Source organism: Gobio gobio, assembly GCF_949357685.1.
Source record: "Gobio gobio genome assembly, chromosome: 24".
NCBI classification, from domain to species: domain Eukaryota; kingdom Metazoa; phylum Chordata; class Actinopteri; order Cypriniformes; family Gobionidae; genus Gobio; species Gobio gobio.
In genome coordinates this window covers 40,753,459-40,774,020 of record NC_137120.1, presented here as the reverse complement: position 1 = coordinate 40,774,020, position 20,562 = coordinate 40,753,459, and the positions used below count along the sequence as shown (strand labels likewise).

Here is a 20,562-nt window from a genome sequence, read left to right as displayed (position 1 = left end):
TATATAATCTCTAATATATATAAATATAAATGTTTTATATATAAAAATATTTTTTTCTTAAATATATACATGCTTGTGTGTGTATTTATATATAAATAATAATTAACAGAGTACACACACATATATTATGTAAACACAAACTTTTATTTTGGATGCGATTAATCGCGATTAATCTTTTGACAGCCCTAATTATTATTAGAAAAATTATCTTTAAAAGGTGCACTATGTAAGTTTTCCGTACGCTAGAGGTCGCCTATTCAAAGCAAAGGCGTAGTTTGATGATGTCACACAGACTCTTGGGACATGTGGTCTTCACCTCAGCCAGTGGGAAAGAATCAGGACAGGACTCGGGCAGAAATCATGTTGATGATGTGATTATTAACGTTACTGTAGTGAAGCAGAAGCAGGACGAGTGTTGTGGAGCTGAGGAACCGCTGGAGCGATTGTTCATAAGATGAACGCAACACACGCCTCGCGAGCAGTGGGACTTTTATTATGACACAGTCGGCGGCTGCTATGACACTTGTTCACACTGCAGTGAGATTAAAGCGCTTCTGCAGAATAAAACCGCAAACTAACGCGGATATGATGTCATCGACAGGCCACGCCCTCACACGTCCCGGTTCCTCGGGTAAAATAGCATCTCACCATTTACAAATAGTCGGAAACATTTGGGATATTGAGTACTCAACTAAAATATATAACACTGGCCTAGAGGTGTTTGGATATTTTACTGAAAAAATCTTACATAGTGCAGCTTTAAGTCCATGTTTCTATTTTCTTTCATTTTATCTGGCCAACAACACAACGCAATAGTTGTTTAAAGCTACACTGTGTAACTTTTTTAGTTTATTCTTAGCTAAAAACACTTAGTTCTTTCAAAAATATATGTGCTCATTAATGTATATTTACTTCTTTCAAGTAATAAAGTATTCTCGTAAGTTTATAATATGCCATTGTAAACACATACGGGTGAGGGTTCGAATGCGGGTCGCCATGTTGATCCTCCATCTTGAAAGTACATTAGCCAAAGAGGGACATTCCCGTAAATTCAAGCTTGGCCTTTGGCGTTTTAACACTCGATGGCACCGAGACAAATGTGGACGAGGGCGAACTGGAAGCCATGTTAATCTTGGACTAAATCAGCCACCGTAGGAGTTAAAACAAAATCGGAATTGAGAGAAACTAATATTCACTGGATGGTCATATACAAGTTCACCACTAGATGGGGGAAAATATCACACAGTGTAGCTTTAAATATCATCGGTTCACTACACAGTAATATCGTTTTTAAATGATCTTACTTCATCCCACAGCATTGAGCAAAACCATAGACTGTAGAAAAATATGGGCGTGTCCGTGACGTCACTCTCGGATAACATAAAATGAGCAAAGAGGCGGGACGTGGGCGGAGCTGAGCTGACGACTAACAGACAGCAGACAAACGGCAATCCACCTGTCACTCAAAGTGGCCACGCCCTTAATTATGCAGAACTTTAAGGCTTTATATAATGTAAATGAATGAGTTATAAATAAATTCACCGCCTCACAGTCGTCATGAAGGGCAACATTAGCCGTACAGACCAAAAGCACAGTTTGTCTCAGACTGTAAACATGTGTTCTTCTGCTGTAAAGTCGGCCATTTTAACATGAGCTCAATGAGATTCTGCTCTTCTGGAGTCTGTCTCTAGTGGCCAGTCCATGAACTGCAGTTTAACTCACTTCAGGAGAAACTGCTTGCGCCGAATTCCCCAGACGGCTCTTCGTCCATTTCCGGTTATCCGGGAGTGGCCTGCTCCGCCCACTTTGGGCTTAAAAAATGCTCTTCAGAAACCTATGAGTGACGTCACGGACACTATGGATGATTGTTTATGGTCTATGATCAACACATTGAATAATGCTTCTACTGTCAGTGCCAGTGGTCAGGGTGGAATAGACCATTATTAGCTAAGGCATGTCACAATGAAAATTCATAAAACGGCAAAATTCTGGCCTAAAAATAATTGATTATGGGAAATATAAACTATGTGTATTCCTATTGAAATGACTTGATGTCGTCAGTGAAAATGTGTCGCACCTGTAGGTCAAAGAATTGAAAACATAAAATCAGACAGCAAGTATTGGAGGATTGCAAATGGTTTTATTTAAATAATGCAGTTTCTTTCTTCACAGAGGTGTTCATGCGAATCAATTAAACGAAGCACAAAGACAATCTATGACCGTCTGTTTCAGATGAACACCATTAAAAGAGCTGAACAAACTCCATGTGCTATACTGGGAACGAGCACAAATAGATCTTGAGCAGCTAAATATGGAGCATTTACTCTCTGGGTGGAGAGGACGTGTCCATCTGTGCTTCCGACGGGCGAGAATACTTCCTGCGTGCTTGCCAGAGCATTTCCTGATTGACACGGCAAGCCTGGACAAGTCAACTGGACCTTAAAACAGCTCGGTTCGTTTTTAGCGTCCATACTTGAGAAAGTGATTGAAGGATTAGTTCACTTTTAAATAAACTTTTGCTGATAGTTTACTCACCTCATGTCATCCAAGATGTCCATGTCTTTCTTTCTGCAGTCGAAAAGAAATGAAGTTTTTTGATGAAAACATTCCAGGATTGTTCTCCATATAATGGACTTCAATGGGCTCCAAACGGTTCAAATAACAGTTTCAGTGCAGCTTTAAACGACACCAGATGATGAATAAGGGTCTGATCTAGACAAACCATCAGTTTCTGAGAGAAACCCAGCAGTATTTATGCTATTATTTTACCTCTTATCAGACGAACGTGATCATCTCTGAGCTCCGCCATAACTTCCGCTAAGTGAGGTCAAAATACGAGTGTGGTCATTGATATATCGATCGTAGATGCCTCATTCTACTGATCCGTGCAAGCGCTAATGAGGCATCTACATATACATCTATGACCAGGCTCGTATTTTGACCTCACTAAGCGGAAGTTATGGCGGAGCTCAGAGATGATCACGTTCGTCTGATAAGAGGTAAAATAATAGCATAAATACTGCTGGGTTTCTCTCAGAAACTGATGGTTTGTCTAGATCAGACCCTTATTCATCATCTGGTGTCGTTTAAAGCTGCACTGAAACTGTTATTTGAACCGTTTGGAGCCCATTGAAGTCCATTATATGGAGAACAATCCTGGAATGTTTTCATCAAAAAACGTAATTTCTTTTCGACTGCAGAAAGAAAGACATGGACATCTTGGATGGCATGAGGGTGAGTAAACTATCAGCAAAAGTTTATTTAAAAGTGAACTAATCCTTTAACAGCAACATGGTGTCAGCCCAGATCCGGGCCGAACCTTTATGTTAGGAGTAGCGACAATTCAGGGAAAACTTTGTAAGTATTTTAACGAACTTCAACTTGGCCAAACGAACACTAGGGGGTTCGTTTACGATGTTAGCAGCGTCACACGGACTCCATTCCTCCATTTCCGCGGGAATGACGTGGAGAGATGGAGGCTGTCAGTCAACTCTACAAGCCTTGGCTAGTGTCTATACGTAAACCTGTAGCTATAGATCAATTCAAACCTAGCTCGTCATCGGAGTCTCGGGAACAGTCTTATGAAGAGGATCATGCTGATGAAGGTGAAGGAGACCACGATCAGCATCAGCCACAGGAACCAGTTGACGGATTTCTTGGCGTGCTGCTCCAGGCGGTCCGACTCCGTCTTCAGCTTCTCGAAGTTGACGTCGGCCTGACGCATGGACTGAGTGAGGGTCTAAAAAAACGAGGAGGAGAGCATTTACAGTCTGTTCAATGGTACGAGATTCAACTTTTGGGCTAATTTAACCTGTTAAAGAGTTAGCTCACCCAAAAATGTAAATTCTGTCATTAATTCCTCACCCTCATGTGGTTGGACACCCGTCAGACCTCCGTTCATCTTCAGACACAAATGAAGATATTTTAGTGTAAAGCTGATGCTGAGAAAGGCTTCAGATAGGCCTCCATTGGCATTCAGTACATTTACACTCACAAGACCCATAAAAGGCTCTAAAAACGTCATTACAAAGTCCATCTCACCACAGTGACTCTACAATAATCTTACGATGCGACGACAATAGTTTTTGTGCGCAAAAAAAATCAAAATAACACCTTTATCCAACTTGTTCTTGTCTTCCGTGTGTGTCTCCACGACGCATGCGTGAGAATATGAGCAGATCCGGCGTTCGGACACATGACCCAGAAGAGATTTGTTTACAGCAGAGGAAGACGCGCGTATCTCAGCTGTTGAATTCTACATTGATCGTGCTTTAGGTCTCGGCGTAGTTCTCAAAATGGGGCTAAAGTGAGCATTTCATGGATTCCCGAACGCCGGATCTGCTCATATTCTCGCGCATGCGTCGTGGAGACACACACGGAAGACAAGAACAAGCTGGATAAAGGTGTTATTTAGATTTTTTTTGCGCACAAAAACTATTGTCGTCGCATCGTAAAATTATTGTAGAGTCACTGTGGTGAGATGGACTTTGTAACAACGTTTTTAGTGCCTTTTATGGGTCTTGTGAGTGTAAATGTACTGAATGCCAATGGAGGCCTATCTGAAGCCTTTCTCAGCATCAGCTTTACACTAAAATATCTTCATTTGTGTCTGAAGATGAACGGAGGTCTGACGGGTGTCCAACCACATGAGGGTGAGGAATTAATGACAGAATTTACATTTTTGGGTGAACTAACCCTTTAACTGTCACCCTCCTTTTTGAAAATATACATGAAGATGCACTATCCAAACTTAAATGGTTGCAATTCAAGAATGCTTTGGAATATAGACATAAGTTTGGTCTCATCAGCCAGCAGATTATGGCTCAAGTGGAATAACTTCAAAAAATAAAAGTATGAAACAGTTTAAATGATGAAAGTTTACATTTACTGTAAATGAAATATACTGTACTAAATATTTTATATAAATATATATGTTACAAAATAATTTGTACTCTAAAATTACTATCAAATCAAAGCCAAATGTCTAACCAAGTTGTGTTCCAAATTTGAAGTTGATATCACAAAAATGTTTTTGATTTTGTTTAGGCGCTGTACAACAAATAGCCACCGGGCAGGGCTCTAATGTAGTTGTTTAAAGCTCAAATGTGTGGTTTATTTATATAAAGAGTGCCTATTTGAACATGTGATCTGGTGTTTTTGGAGTTGTGAGATCCAGCGGATCAGCTCAGCTCATTAACCCGGTGAGATCAGCCTTTCCTCAGCCAGTCCTTCTGCCGTCTGCCTACGATTTGCCGATTTTCTACACCTATATGGCTAGGAACTACTTTCTCATTCCTGCGTAATAGTCGCGGATCTTCGCGGCCGTACCATGGCTGCAGCGGCGCAATGATTGGTTGGTATTCTGTGACACATGGTGGTAGTTACACCTTGGACTTACTATCACAGCCCTTTACAACACACAGAACCATGGCTAATCACAGCTAAATCCACAACACACAGAACCATGGCTAATCACAGCTAAATCCACAACACAATTTGTCGGCTGCAAGCCTGAAACTTTCTCTGCAACTACACAAACTTAGTGCCGGTCACATTGAAAGTTCCCTAGCTGGGCTACTTTCAGGCGCTGTAATATCATTGCCATGGTACGGCCGCGAAGATCCGCGACTATTACGCAAGAATGAGAAAGTAGTTCCTAGCCATATCGGTGTAGAAAATCGCAACTTTTAATTTTCAGTTGGTCTTAGCACACGATGTAACTGTAGAAGAGTCAAGTTTTAAATAGGAAAAATATTGAAAGTGTCTGGTCATTTTTTGAATGAGATGCTAATGGACTGATCAGAATCAATGATGTATGCTAAGCTATGCTAAAACCGCCAGATACAAAGATCGGCTGAATGGATTCAAAAACGGTAAAACTCTACTATTTAACTCTAGGGGACTTGTAAAATGAGCCTATTTTCAAAAAAAGTGGAGTGTTCCTTTAATGAAGTCATAAAAAAAACTTCATATTAGTTTCTAAACGGATTCCAGATGTGCAGGACATTGAGAGACAGTTGACGTTAGCATTTTCCCAGCATTTTTAGCATTTTAGATTATTTTCCCCACTAAGGAAGTCAATGGCTAACCGTGTGGCTAGAATGTTAATTTTTGGGTGAACTATCCCAGGGTTCCCACTTTTCAGCGATCATTTTCCAGGATATTACTACAGTGAGAATAAAAGACAAGGATCACTCCTAAAGTAATACATCGCTCTCTAAGTCTTTAACAGGCGCACAGTTTATTGCCAAGACTTAACTATTAAATCAGTTTTTAATATGAGCTCTTAAATCATACATTATGACTAAGGAAGCTTGTTTCCGCCACAGAATTAAAAAAAAAGGGTAATTGCGACATATCTTGCTATTCTGAATTTTTTTTTCTTCTGCAATTGTGATTTTCTCGCAAAAAAAATCTGTCTTTTTTCCCTCAAACTTTTGGACTTTATGTAAATTCTGAGAAAAGTAATAAATGCAAGATATAAACTCGATATTGCGAGAGAAAAAGTTTCGCAATTCTGACTATATCTCAAAATAATTCTGAGTGAGATCCCACCCCTATGGGCGTTGGTTATGGGGTTGAAAACATGCGGAACCGGCTCCTTTAGTCTATAGCCTCTGGCCAAACATCCTCCGATGACACAAAATGACGATATTTGCGTCATCTGAGGATTTTTTCCAGAAATAAAATGCATAATTCTCTCGTCTCAGGGGGATATGAGGGGGGAAAGTACCATAATTCCAATATACTACCGGGTTTCTACTGATACAAAGCCTAATGCTAAATCACTGAAGTTACCCTTTAAAGGGTTAGTTCACCCAAAAATGTAAATTGTGTGATTAATGACTGAGCCTCATGTGGTTGGACACCCGTCAGACCTCCGTTCATCTTCAGACACAAATGAAGATATTTTAGTGTAAATCTGATGCTCTGAAAGGCCTCCATTGGCTCAACTTTACACTCTCAAGACCCTTAAAAGACACTAAAGACGTCGATATAAAGTCCATCTCACTACAGCGGCTCTACAATAACTTTATGAAGACGAGAATAGTTTTTGTGCGCAAAAAAACCCTAAATAACGACTTATATAGTGATGACGATTTCAAAACAAGGCATCATGAAGCTTCTAAGCGTTATGAATCAGTGAGTCGAATCATGATTCGGATCGCGTGTCAAACTGCTGAAATTTGGCGATTCAAAACCGCTGAATCGACTCACTGATTCATAACGCTTCGAAGCTTCATGATGCCGTGTTTTGAAATCGTCATCACTATATAAGTCGTTATTTAGGGTTTTTTTGCGCACAAAAACTATTATCTCCGATTCATAAAGTTATTGTAGAGCCGCTGTAGTGAGATGGACTTTGTAACTTTAGTCTTTAGTGTCTTTTAAGGGTCTTGAGAGTGTAAAGTTGAGCCAATGGAGGCCTTTCAGAGCATCAGATTTACACTAATTATTGACAGTAATTAACAGTAATCTATTAATGACAGAATTTTCATTTTTGGGTGAACTAACCCTTTAACTTTAACCAGGACAACAACAAGTTTTTCCAGGACATTTTACATTTTCTCTAACTTTCCATGTGTTTTCCAGGACTGGAAAATGTATCATACATTTTCCAGGTTTTCCAGGACAAGTGTGAACCCTGTATCGCTTTAAGATCCTCAATCGTGAGTGTAACAGCGCACTAATATAATGCTGCCCTCTAGTGGTCACACAACAAATCCACGACTGACCTCTTCAAGCTGATGCTTTATATTTTACACATGCTGATCATTGTTTTATTCAGCTCTTTGGAGCTGGTGATCTCAGACCTGGTTGTCCTGCTTTATGATGTTCTGCGCGGCGAGCGAGTTGTTCTTCAGGTTGCGAGCGAGGTTCAGCATGTCTTCGGCCAGTTTCTCCTGGAGGTTGTTGTGATGCTGTAGAATAGCGTCCAGCTCTGTCGCCGACTGCCGCTCGTCTACAGGAAAGCTCCTGAGGAATGAGGAGAAATTAACCCAATGCTGAAGATACCGAATACTCGACAGAGCATCACCTACTTCCTGTGTCTGAGATCCGTCTCCAGCGATCCTGACCATGAGGAACAGAGAAAAGCACATGATCAGTACCTGTCGTTTACTTTATTCACATGTAGCATTTACATTCAAATACAAAACACGGCTTACCGGAATTTGACACACCCTGATAAGAAGAGGAGAGAGAAGAGTCAGTAAAAATATACATTTATACACACTGTGAAAAAATGTGCAAAAAAAAAAATTTCTTTTCTTATGTCATTTTTTTTTGTATTTGTGTCTTAACTAAAACCATAAAAAAAATAAAAAAAAATGGTACTAATAAAATAAACATTAACTGAAAGTGAATATAGAAAAAATATATTGTGTTTAATTAGTTTAACTTGAAGTACAAAAATATCAAACTAAAATAAGTTAATAATATATATATATATATAATTATTTTTTTATTTATAAATACACACCTGTATTGTATATATTTAAGACATTTACATGTATATACACTATATATTTAATTTATCTTATATAAATATAATTTTTATACAAATAACATTTTTCTTAAACATATACACACATAATAATTATACACAACACACACACATATATTATGTAAACAAACTTTTATTTTGGATGTGATTAATCACGATTAAATTTTCCCCAGCACTAATATATATTTTAAATGATATAGTATACACATACATATATATATATATATATATATATATAAAATTTATTTTATATATTAATTATTTAATAAAAATATATTGTTTATTTATTTTATAATATAGTTTATTTATTTTATAAATATATATTATTTATTTATTTTATATTATCTATTTTATAAATATATATTTTTTTATTTATTTTATAAATATATTATTCATTTATTTTATATATTATTTATTTAATATATATATATATATATATATATATATATATATATATATATATATATATATATATATATATATATATATATATATATATATTTATTTATTTTATAAATATATTTATTATTTATTTTATATATGATTTATTTTATAAATAAATATATATTGTTTATTTATTTTATAAATATATATATTATTTATCTATTTTATAAATATGTTATTTATTTATTTCATATATTATTTATTTAATAAATATATTAATTTTGTTTATTAATATATATTTATTTAATATATATTGTTTATTTATCATATAAATATATCTATTAATTTTTCATAAATATATATTATTTATTTATTAAATATATATATTTGTATTTATTTAATATATTATGTATTTACTTAATAAATATATACTATTTATTTAATAATTACACTTTTTATATATATATATAGTTTGTTTATTTTATATATTAATCTATTTTATAAATATATTATTTATTTATTTTATATATTATTTATTTAATAAATATATACAGTTTGTTTATTTATTTTATAAACATATATTATATATTTAATAAGACAATTATTAAAATCTATTACAAATTTAACTATTATATATATAATTAATTTGACAGCACGAACATAAATATAACAATTTAGTGATTTAATGTTTTTTGTATTGTAAAGTTCTTGTTCGAAGTATGTTTTGTCTTTATAAAACAACAAATGTTTTATTATAACAAAATGACTTAATATCATGAATATATAAAAAGTGCATTAGTAGTGTAAAGAGTCGTACGGTGGTCATGAGCTCCTTCCTCATCTCCTCAGCACATCTGGCTTTACTCTGCATGTGCACCGTCTTACTCGCCGGCGTCCTCTCGCTGGATATGGTGGCCGTCCGTCCAGGGGCCAGAAACTGATTGGCTAGAGACTTCTCAGCTGGAGACGGCTAAAAGCACACAAAACATGTCTTTACTGTACTGGGATTAGCATAGGACGATGATGCATGTCCTGTCTATTGTCTCCCCTGAAACTGCCTCATCGACACGGCATCCTCAATAAACCCGTCTCCGGCGTGATGACTCCGATTGTTCGAATATTACAATTTAATAATTGATAAATCGATATGTCATCCTCAATAAACCCGTCTCCGGTGTGATGACTCCGATTGTTCGAATATTACAATTTAATAATTGATAAATCGATATGTCATCCTCAATAAACCCGTCTCCGGTGTGATGACTCCGATTGTTCGAATATTACAATTTAATAATTGTTAAATCGATATGTCATCCTCAATAAACCCGTCTCCGGTGTGATGACTCCGATTGTTCGAATATTACAATTTAATAATTGATAAATCGATATGTCATCCTCAATAAACCCGTCTCCGGTGTGATGACTCCGATTGTTCGAATATTACAATTTAATAATTGATAAATCGATATGTCATCCTCAATAAACCCGTCTCCGGTGTGATGACTCCGATTGTTCGAATATTACAATTTAATAATTGTTAAATCGATATGTCATCCTCAATAAACCCGTCTCCGGCGTAATGACTCCGATTGTTCGAATATTACAATTTAATAATTCTTAAATCGATATGTCATCCTCAATAAACCCGTCTCCGGCGTGATGACACCGATTGTTCAAATATTACAATTTAATAATTGTTAAATCGATATGTCATCCTCAATAAACCCGTCTCCGGCGTAATGACTCCGATTGTTCGAATATTACAATTTAATAATTGATAAATCGATATGTCATCCTCAATAAACCCGTCTCCGGTGTGATGACTCCGATTGTTCGAATATTACAATTTAATAATTGTTAAATCGATATGTCATCCTCAATAAACCCGTCTCCGGCGTAATGACTCCGATTGTTCGAATATTACAATTTAATAATTGTTAAATCGATATGTCATCCTCAATAAACCCGTCTCCGGTGTGATGACTCCGATTGTTCGAATATTACAATTTAATAATTGATAAATCGATATGTCATCCTCAATAAACCCGTCTCCGGCGTGATGACTCCGATTGTTCGAATATTACAATTTAATAATTGATAAATCGATATGTCATCCTCAATAAACCCGTCTCCGGTGTGATGACTCCGATTGTTCGAATATTACAATTTAATAATTGATAAATCGATATGTCATCCTCAATAAACCCGTCTCCGGTGTGATGACTCCGATTGTTCGAATATTACAATTTAATAATTGTTAAATCGATATGTCATCCTCAATAAACCCGTCTCCGGCGTAATGACTCCGATTGTTCGAATATTACAATTTAATAATTGTTAAATCGATATGTCATCCTCAATAAACCCGTCTCCGGTGTGATGACTCCGATTGTTCGAATATTACAATTTAATAATTGATAAATCGATATGTCATCCTCAATAAACCCGTCTCCGGCGTAATGACTCCGATTGTTCGAATATTACAATTTAATAATTGTTAAATCGATATGTCATCCTCAATAAACCCGTCTCCGGTGTGATGACTCCGATTGTTCGAATATTACAATTTAATAATTGATAAATCGATATGTCATCCTCATTAAACCCGTCTCCGGCGTAATGACTCCGATTGTTCGAATATTACAATTTAATAATTCTTAAATCGATATGTCATCCTCAATAAACCCGTCTCCGGCGTAATGACTCCGATCCTTCGAATATTACAATTTAATAATTCTTAAATCGATATGTCATCCTCAATAAACCCGTCTCCGGCGTGAAGACTCCGATTGTTCGAATATTACAATTTAATAATTGATAAATCGATATGTCATCCTCAATAAACCCGTCTCCGACGTGATGACTCCGATTGTTCAAATATTACAATTTAATAATTGATAAATCGATATGTCATCCTCAATAAACCCGTCTCCGACGTGATGACTCCGATTGTTCAAATATTACAATTTAATAATTCTTAAATCGATATGTCATCCTCAATTAACCCGTCTCCGGCATGATGACTCCGATTGTTAGAATATTACAATTTAATAATTCTTAAATCGATATGTCATCCTCATTAAACCCGTCTCCGGCGTGATGACACCGATTGTTCGAATATTACAATTTAATAATTCTTAAATCGATATGTCATCCTCAATAAACCCGTCTCCGGCGTGATGACACCGATTGTTCGAATATTACAATTTAATAATTCTTAAATCGATATGTCATCCTCAATAAACCCGTCTCCGGCGTGATGACACCGATTGTTAGAATATTACAATTTAATAATTCTTAAATCGATATGTCATCCTCAATTAACCCGTCTCCGGCATGATGACTCCGATTGTTAGAATATTACAATTTAATAATTCTTAAATCGATATGTCATCCTCATTAAACCCGTCTCCGGCGTGATGACACCGATTGTTCGAATATTACAATTTAATAATTCTTAAATCGATATGTCATCCTCAATTAACCCGTCTCCGGCATGATGACTCCGATTGTTAGAATATTACAATTTAATAATTCTTAAATCGATATGTCATCCTCAATAAACCCGTCTCCGGCGTGATGACACCGATTGTTCGAATATTACAATTTAATAATTCTTAAATCGATATGTCATCCTCAATAAACCCGTCTCCGGCGTGAAGACTCCGATTGTTCAAATATTACAATTTAATAATTCTTAAATCGATATGTCATCCTCAATAAACCCGTCTCCGGCGTGATGACTCCGATTGTTCAAATATTACAATTTAATAATTGTTAAATCGATATGTCATCCTCAATAAACCCGTCTCCGGCGTGATGACTCCGATTGTTCGAATATTACAATTTAATAATTCTTAAATCGATATGTCATCCTCAATAAACCCGTCTCCGACGTGATGACTCCGATTGTTCAAATATTACAATTTAATAATTCTTAAATCGATATGTCATCCTCATTAAACCCGTCTCCGGCGTGATGACTCCGATTGTTCGAATATTACAATTTAATAATTCTTAAATCGATATGTCATCCTCAATAAACCCGTCTCCGGCGTGATGACTCCGATTGTTCAAATATTACAATTTAATAATTCTTAAATCGATAGATCATCCTCAATAAACCCGTCTCCGGCATGATGACTCCGATTGTTCGAATATTACAATTTAATAATTCTTAAATCGATATGTCATCCTCAATAAACCCGTCTCCGGCATGATGACTCCGATTGTTCGAATATTACAATTTAATAATTCTTAAATCGATATGTCATCCTCATTAAACCCGTCTCCGGCGTGATGACTCCCGATTGTTCGAATATTACAATTTAATAATTGATAAATCGATATGTCATCCTCAATAAACCCGTCTCCGGCGTAATGACTCCGATTGTTCGAATATTACAATTTAATAATTCTTAAATCGATATGTCATCCTCAATAAACCCGTCTCCGGCGTGATGACTCCGATTGTTCGAATATTACAATTTAATAATTCTTAAATCGATATGTCATCCTCAATAAACCCGTCTCCGGTGTGATGACTCCGATTGTTCGAATATTACAATTTAATAATTGATAAATCGATATGTCATCCTCAATAAACCCGTCTCCGGTGTGATGACTCCGATTGTTCGAATATTACAATTTAATAATTGATAAATCGATATGTCATCCTCAATAAACCCGTCTCCGGTGTGATGACTCCGATTGTTCGAATATTACAATTTAATAATTGTTAAATCGATATGTCATCCTCAATAAACCCGTCTCCGGCGTAATGACTCCGATTGTTCGAATATTACAATTTAATAATTGTTAAATCGATATGTCATCCTCAATAAACCCGTCTCCGGTGTGATGACTCCGATTGTTCGAATATTACAATTTAATAATTGATAAATCGATATGTCATCCTCAATAAACCCGTCTCCGGCGTGATGACTCCGATTGTTCGAATATTACAATTTAATAATTGATAAATCGATATGTCATCCTCAATAAACCCGTCTCCGGTGTGATGACTCCGATTGTTCGAATATTACAATTTAATAATTGATAAATCGATATGTCATCCTCAATAAACCCGTCTCCGGTGTGATGACTCCGATTGTTCGAATATTACAATTTAATAATTGTTAAATCGATATGTCATCCTCAATAAACCCGTCTCCGGCGTAATGACTCCGATTGTTCGAATATTACAATTTAATAATTGTTAAATCGATATGTCATCCTCAATAAACCCGTCTCCGGTGTGATGACTCCGATTGTTCGAATATTACAATTTAATAATTGATAAATCGATATGTCATCCTCAATAAACCCGTCTCCGGCGTAATGACTCCGATTGTTCGAATATTACAATTTAATAATTGTTAAATCGATATGTCATCCTCAATAAACCCGTCTCCGGTGTGATGACTCCGATTGTTCGAATATTACAATTTAATAATTGATAAATCGATATGTCATCCTCATTAAACCCGTCTCCGGCGTAATGACTCCGATTGTTCGAATATTACAATTTAATAATTCTTAAATCGATATGTCATCCTCAATAAACCCGTCTCCGGCGTAATGACTCCGATCCTTCGAATATTACAATTTAATAATTCTTAAATCGATATGTCATCCTCAATAAACCCGTCTCCGGCGTGAAGACTCCGATTGTTCGAATATTACAATTTAATAATTGATAAATCGATATGTCATCCTCAATAAACCCGTCTCCGACGTGATGACTCCGATTGTTCAAATATTACAATTTAATAATTGATAAATCGATATGTCATCCTCAATAAACCCGTCTCCGACGTGATGACTCCGATTGTTCAAATATTACAATTTAATAATTCTTAAATCGATATGTCATCCTCAATTAACCCGTCTCCGGCATGATGACTCCGATTGTTAGAATATTACAATTTAATAATTCTTAAATCGATATGTCATCCTCATTAAACCCGTCTCCGGCGTGATGACACCGATTGTTCGAATATTACAATTTAATAATTCTTAAATCGATATGTCATCCTCAATAAACCCGTCTCCGGCGTGATGACACCGATTGTTCGAATATTACAATTTAATAATTCTTAAATCGATATGTCATCCTCAATAAACCCGTCTCCGGCGTGATGACACCGATTGTTAGAATATTACAATTTAATAATTCTTAAATCGATATGTCATCCTCATTAAACCCGTCTCCGGCGTGATGACACCGATTGTTCGAATATTACAATTTAATAATTCTTAAATCGATATGTCATCCTCAATTAACCCGTCTCCGGCATGATGACTCCGATTGTTAGAATATTACAATTTAATAATTCTTAAATCGATATGTCATCCTCAATAAACCCGTCTCCGGCGTGATGACACCGATTGTTCGAATATTACAATTTAATAATTCTTAAATCGATATGTCATCCTCAATAAACCCGTCTCCGGCGTGAAGACTCCGATTGTTCAAATATTACAATTTAATAATTCTTAAATCGATATGTCATCCTCAATAAACCCGTCTCCGGCGTGATGACTCCGATTGTTCAAATATTACAATTTAATAATTGTTAAATCGATATGTCATCCTCAATAAACCCGTCTCCGGCGTGATGACTCCGATTGTTCGAATATTACAATTTAATAATTCTTAAATCGATATGTCATCCTCAATAAACCCGTCTCCGACGTGATGACTCCGATTGTTCAAATATTACAATTTAATAATTCTTAAATCGATATGTCATCCTCAATAAACCCGTCTCCGGCATGATGACTCCGATTGTTCAAATATTACAATTTAATAATTCTTAAATCGATAGATCATCCTCAATAAACCCGTCTCCGGCGTGATGACTCCGATTGTTCAAATATTACAATTTAATAATTCTTAAATCGATATGTCATCCTCAATAAACCCGTCTCCGGCATGATGACTCCGATTGTTCAAATATTACAATTTAATAATTCTTAAATCGATATGTCATCCTCAATAAACCCGTCTCCGGCGTGATGACTCCGATTGTTCAAATATTACAATTTAATAATTGTTAAATCGATATGTCATCCTCAATAAACCCGTCTCCGGCGTGATGACTCCGATTGTTCGAATATTACAATTTAATAATTCTTAAATCGATATGTCATCCTCAATAAACCCGTCTCCGACGTGATGACTCCGATTGTTCAAATATTACAATTTAATAATTCTTAAATCGATATGTCATCCTCAATAAACCCGTCTCCGGCGTGATGACTCCGATTGTTCAAATATTACAATTTAATAATTCTTAAATCGATAGATCATCCTCAATAAACCCGTCTCCGGCATGATGACTCCGATTGTTCGAATATTACAATTTAATAATTCTTAAATCGATATGTCATCCTCAATAAACCCGTCTCCGGCATGATGACTCCGATTGTTCGAATATTACAATTTAATAATTCTTAAATCGATATGTCATCCTCATTAAACCCGTCTCCGGCGTGATGACTCCCGATTGTTCGAATATTACAATTTAATAATTGATAAATCGATATGTCATCCTCAATAAACCCGTCTCCGGCGTAATGACTCCGATTGTTCGAATATTACAATTTAATAATTCTTAAATCGATATGTCATCCTCAATAAACCCGTCTCCGGCGTGATGACTCCGATTGTTCGAATATTACAATTTAATAATTCTTAAATCGATATGTCATCCTCAATAAACCCGTCTCCGGTGTGATGACTCCGATTGTTCGAATATTACAATTTAATAATTGATAAATCGATATGTCATCCTCAATAAACCCGTCTCCGGTGTGATGACTCCGATTGTTCGAATATTACAATTTAATAATTGATAAATCGATATGTCATCCTCAATAAACCCGTCTCCGGCGTAATGACTCCGATTGTTCGAATATTACAATTTAATAATTCTTAAATCGATATGTCATCCTCAATAAACCCGTCTCCGGCGTGATGACTCCGATTGTTCGAATATTACAATTTAATAATTGATAAATCGATATGTCATCCTCAATAAACCCGTCTCCGGTGTGATGACTCCGATTGTTCGAATATTACAATTTAATAATTGATAAATCGATATGTCATCCTCAATAAACCCGTCTCCGGCGTGATGACTCCGATTGTTCGAATATTACAATTTAATAATTCTTAAATCGATATGTCATCCTCAATAAACCCGTCTCCGGTGTGATGACTCCGATTGTTCGAATATTACAATTTAATAATTGATAAATCGATATGTCATCCTCAATAAACCCGTCTCCGGCGTAATGACTCCGATTGTTCGAATATTACAATTTAATAATTGATAAATCGATATGTCATCCTCATTAAACCCGTCTCCGGCGTGATGACTCCGATTGTTCGAATATTAAAATTTAATAATTGATAAATCGATATGTCATCCTCTATAAACCCGTCTCCGGCGTGATGACTCTGATTGTTCGAATATTACAATTTAATAATTGATAAATCGATATGTCATCCTCTATAAACCCGTCTCTGGTGTGATGACTCCGATTGTTCGAATATTACAATTTAATAATTCTTAAATCGATATGTCATCCTCATTAAACCCGTCTCCAGCGTGAAGACTCCGATTGTTCGAATATTACAATTTAATAATTGATAAATCGATATGTCATCCTCAATAAACCCGTCTCCGGCGTGATGACTCCGATTGTTCGAATATTACAATTTAATAATTGATAAATCGATATGTCATCCTCAATAAACCCGTCTCCGGTGTGATGACTCCGATTGTTCGAATATTACAATTTAATAATTGATAAATCGATATGTCATCCTCAATAAACCCGTCTCCGGCGTAATGACTCCGATTGTTCGAATATTACAATTTAATAATTCTTAAATCGATATGTCATCCTCATTAAACCCGTCTCCAGCGTGAAGACTCCGATTGTTCGAATATTACAATTTAATAATTGATAAATCAATATGTCATCCTCATTAAACCCGTCTCCGGCGTAATGACTCCGATTGTTCGAATATTACAATTTAATAATTGATAAATCGATATGTCATCCTCATTAAACCCGTCTCCGGCGTGATGACTCCGATTGTTCGAATATTACAATTTAATAATTCTTAAATCGATATGTCATCCTCAATAAACCCGTCTCCGGCGTGATGACTCCGATTGTTCGAATATTACAATTTAATAATTCTTAAATCGATATGTCATCCTCAATAAACCCGTCTCTGGCGTGATGACTCCGATTGTTCGAATATTACAATTTAATAATTCTTAAATCGATATGTCATCCTCAATAAACCCGTCTCCGGCGTGATGACTCCGATTGTTCGAATATTACAATTTAATAATTGATAAATCGATATGTCATCCTCAATAAACCCGTCTCCGGCGTGATGACTCCGATTGTTCGAATATTACAATTTAATAATTGATAAATCGATATGTCATCCTCAATAAACCCGTCTCCGGCGTGATGACTCCGATTGTTCGAATATTACAATTTAATAATTGATAAATCGATATGTCATCCTCAATAAACCCGTCTCCGGCGTGATGACTCCGATTGTTCGAATATTACAATTTAATAATTCTTAAATCGATATGTCATCCTCAATAAACCCGTCTCCGGCGTAATGACTCCGATTGTTCGAATATTACAATTTAATAATTCTTAAATCGATATGTCATCCTCAATAAACCCGTCTCCGGCGTAATGACTCCGATTGTTCGAATATTACAATTTAATAATTCTTAAATCGATATGTCATCCTCAATAAACCCGTCTCCGGTGTGATGACTCCGATTGTTCGAATATTACAATTTAATAATTCTTAAATCGATATGTCATCCTCAATAAACCCGTCTCCGGCGTGATGACTCCGATTGTTCGAATATTACAATTTAATAATTGATAAATCGATATGTCATCCTCAATAAACCCGTCTCCGGCGTGATGACTCCGATTGTTCGAATATTACAATTTAATAATTGATAAATCGATATGTCATCCTCAATAAACCCGTCTCCGGCGTGATGACTCCGATTGTTCGAATATTACAATTTAATAATTCTTAAATCGATATGTCATCCTCAATAAACCCGTCTCCGGCGTGATGACTCTGATCCTTCGAATATTCCGATCTATTATGACCTCTGACCTGTAAAGTTGTCAGAATAATAATCATACGCTGTTTATTCCTCTTATTTTTCTCCATTCTGCTCCTGATGGGGTTTTGGTTTCCTTGCCACTGTTGCCTCTGGCTTGGCTTGCTTTATTTTTCAACTAAATATCCAAATAAATCTAATTAATAAACTAAATTAACCATATAAACTAAATTACTGATCTAAAGCCCACACTGTCACTGTATGATAATTGAAATGAACTGATGACATTTTCTCCAGAATGGCTGTACGGCTGAATAAAATTATGTTGCATTATTTTCCTGTTTAACACTGTAAAGCTGCTTTGAAACAATCTGTATTGTTAAAAGCGCTATATAAATAAAGTTGACTTGAATAATAAAATGACTGACCAGTTTGTCTGCCTCTAAGAGACCCTTGAGGAAATCCACCTTGCGGTTGTAGTCTGTCAGGATCTCTGGAGTTGGTTTGCTGGGAGAATCAGAAATAATCATAGTTATATATCACAGAGAAATGTAGGAGAAACACTACTAGCTAACATCACCTTTGATATAAATCATTCTCACACAGTAAATGTTGACATTATTGCCTGTAATGTGATATAAACGTACCTTGAACTCTTTTTAAGGGCTACAAGCATCTCCTCCAGAGCACCAACATACTTGAAAAGACAATTAAAAGAAATGAACTAGTATGTTTGTTTTGTTTATGACACGTAATTCATGAATGATGTCGGTATTATTGCTTTGTTGTTTTCATGCAGAATATCTCATGTGTAAAATATAAACGTAAATGTAATGATGTGGTGAATTACCTTCTCTAGTCTCCATTCGGTCTCTCCTCTTTTCTCTGAAGCCAGAGATTCACAGCGCGATAATAATCTGATGAAATTTATCTCTAGTCTGGACGTGGCCATATTTGACACTCAAAGCGGAAGTCGCGCTAGTTTTACACACAGCAAGGCGGAACCGGGCGACAAATTAAGAGTCCTTCTAGGTTACGCGGGAGTTATTTTGGCTAAGTTTTATATTCACAAGACACAATATTCCTCACAATAAACATGAGATCACAAAACAAAAAACGTACTAAAACAATACAAATTCATGTATCTGCCGTATTTAATTTTTTTCTACATACATGTTCATTCTATATTGTTTTTATTTAGTTGATGTTGTTTACTACATACTCTGAACAGAGGCCCGTTGCACAAAAGTAGAATTAAGACATCCAGGATAAATGACTGAGCTGAGCTCAATGAAGCCAAAACAAGTGCATCCAGGCTTAATTGGTTGCACAAAGACCAAGCCAGGATGAGCAGACACGGATTCATCAAGCCAGGTTAAACCAATCTTGGATAGGTGCGCGCTCACGGCTCACTTAAATAGACCCGCCACCGATCACAGATTCACTGATTCACCATGGCAACTAGAGCGGCGTACTTTTCCCCGTTGGAGGCATAAATCCTCATGGAGGCATACGAGGAGGTAAAAGACATAATTAAGA

At 35.9% G+C, this 20,562-nt stretch overlaps 1 protein-coding gene across 4 annotated transcripts; it reads right to left on the bottom strand.

The window, feature by feature from the left end:
- Positions 1–2,122: 2,122 nt before the first annotated feature.
- use1 (unconventional SNARE in the ER 1 homolog) lies at positions 2,123–20,013 on the bottom strand. 4 transcript variants are annotated; one of them, XR_013815934.1, is made up of 9 exons: positions 19,874–19,991; positions 19,671–19,720; positions 19,452–19,530; positions 9,708–9,860; positions 8,169–8,184; positions 8,043–8,073; positions 7,815–7,977; positions 3,229–3,739; positions 2,123–2,560 (listed from the first exon to the last, which is right to left on the bottom strand). XR_013815934.1 is itself a non-coding variant. In XM_079808664.1 (8 exons), exons 1-8 carry the CDS (start codon positions 19,973–19,975, stop codon positions 3,557–3,559), a joined length of 777 nt encoding a protein of 258 aa, XP_079664790.1. In that variant the 5' UTR covers positions 19,976–20,013; the 3' UTR covers positions 2,123–3,556. The 4 variants fall into 4 exon arrangements, 1 of the variants encoding a protein (XP_079664790.1); XR_013815935.1 differs by having other exon boundaries at positions 2,123–2,501; positions 3,338–3,739; XR_013815936.1 differs by having other exon boundaries at positions 2,123–2,519; positions 3,355–3,739.
- Between the last annotated feature and the right edge of the window lie 549 nt (positions 20,014–20,562).

Bases quoted from the DNA above. Each gene is read 5' to 3' on its own strand.
- use1 (XM_079808664.1), bottom strand. From the start codon at position 19,975: ATGGCCACGTCCAGACTAGAGATAAATTTCATCAGATTATTATCGCGC. The intron at 9,861-19,451 runs GTCAGTCATTTT...GTGTGCTTTTAG, and splicing joins TCTTAGAGGCAGACAAACTG to CCGTCTCCAGCTGAGAAGTC. The intron at 7,978-8,042 runs GTAGGTGATGCT...CTCATTCCTCAG, and splicing joins ACGGATCTCAGACACAGGAA to GAGCTTTCCTGTAGACGAGC.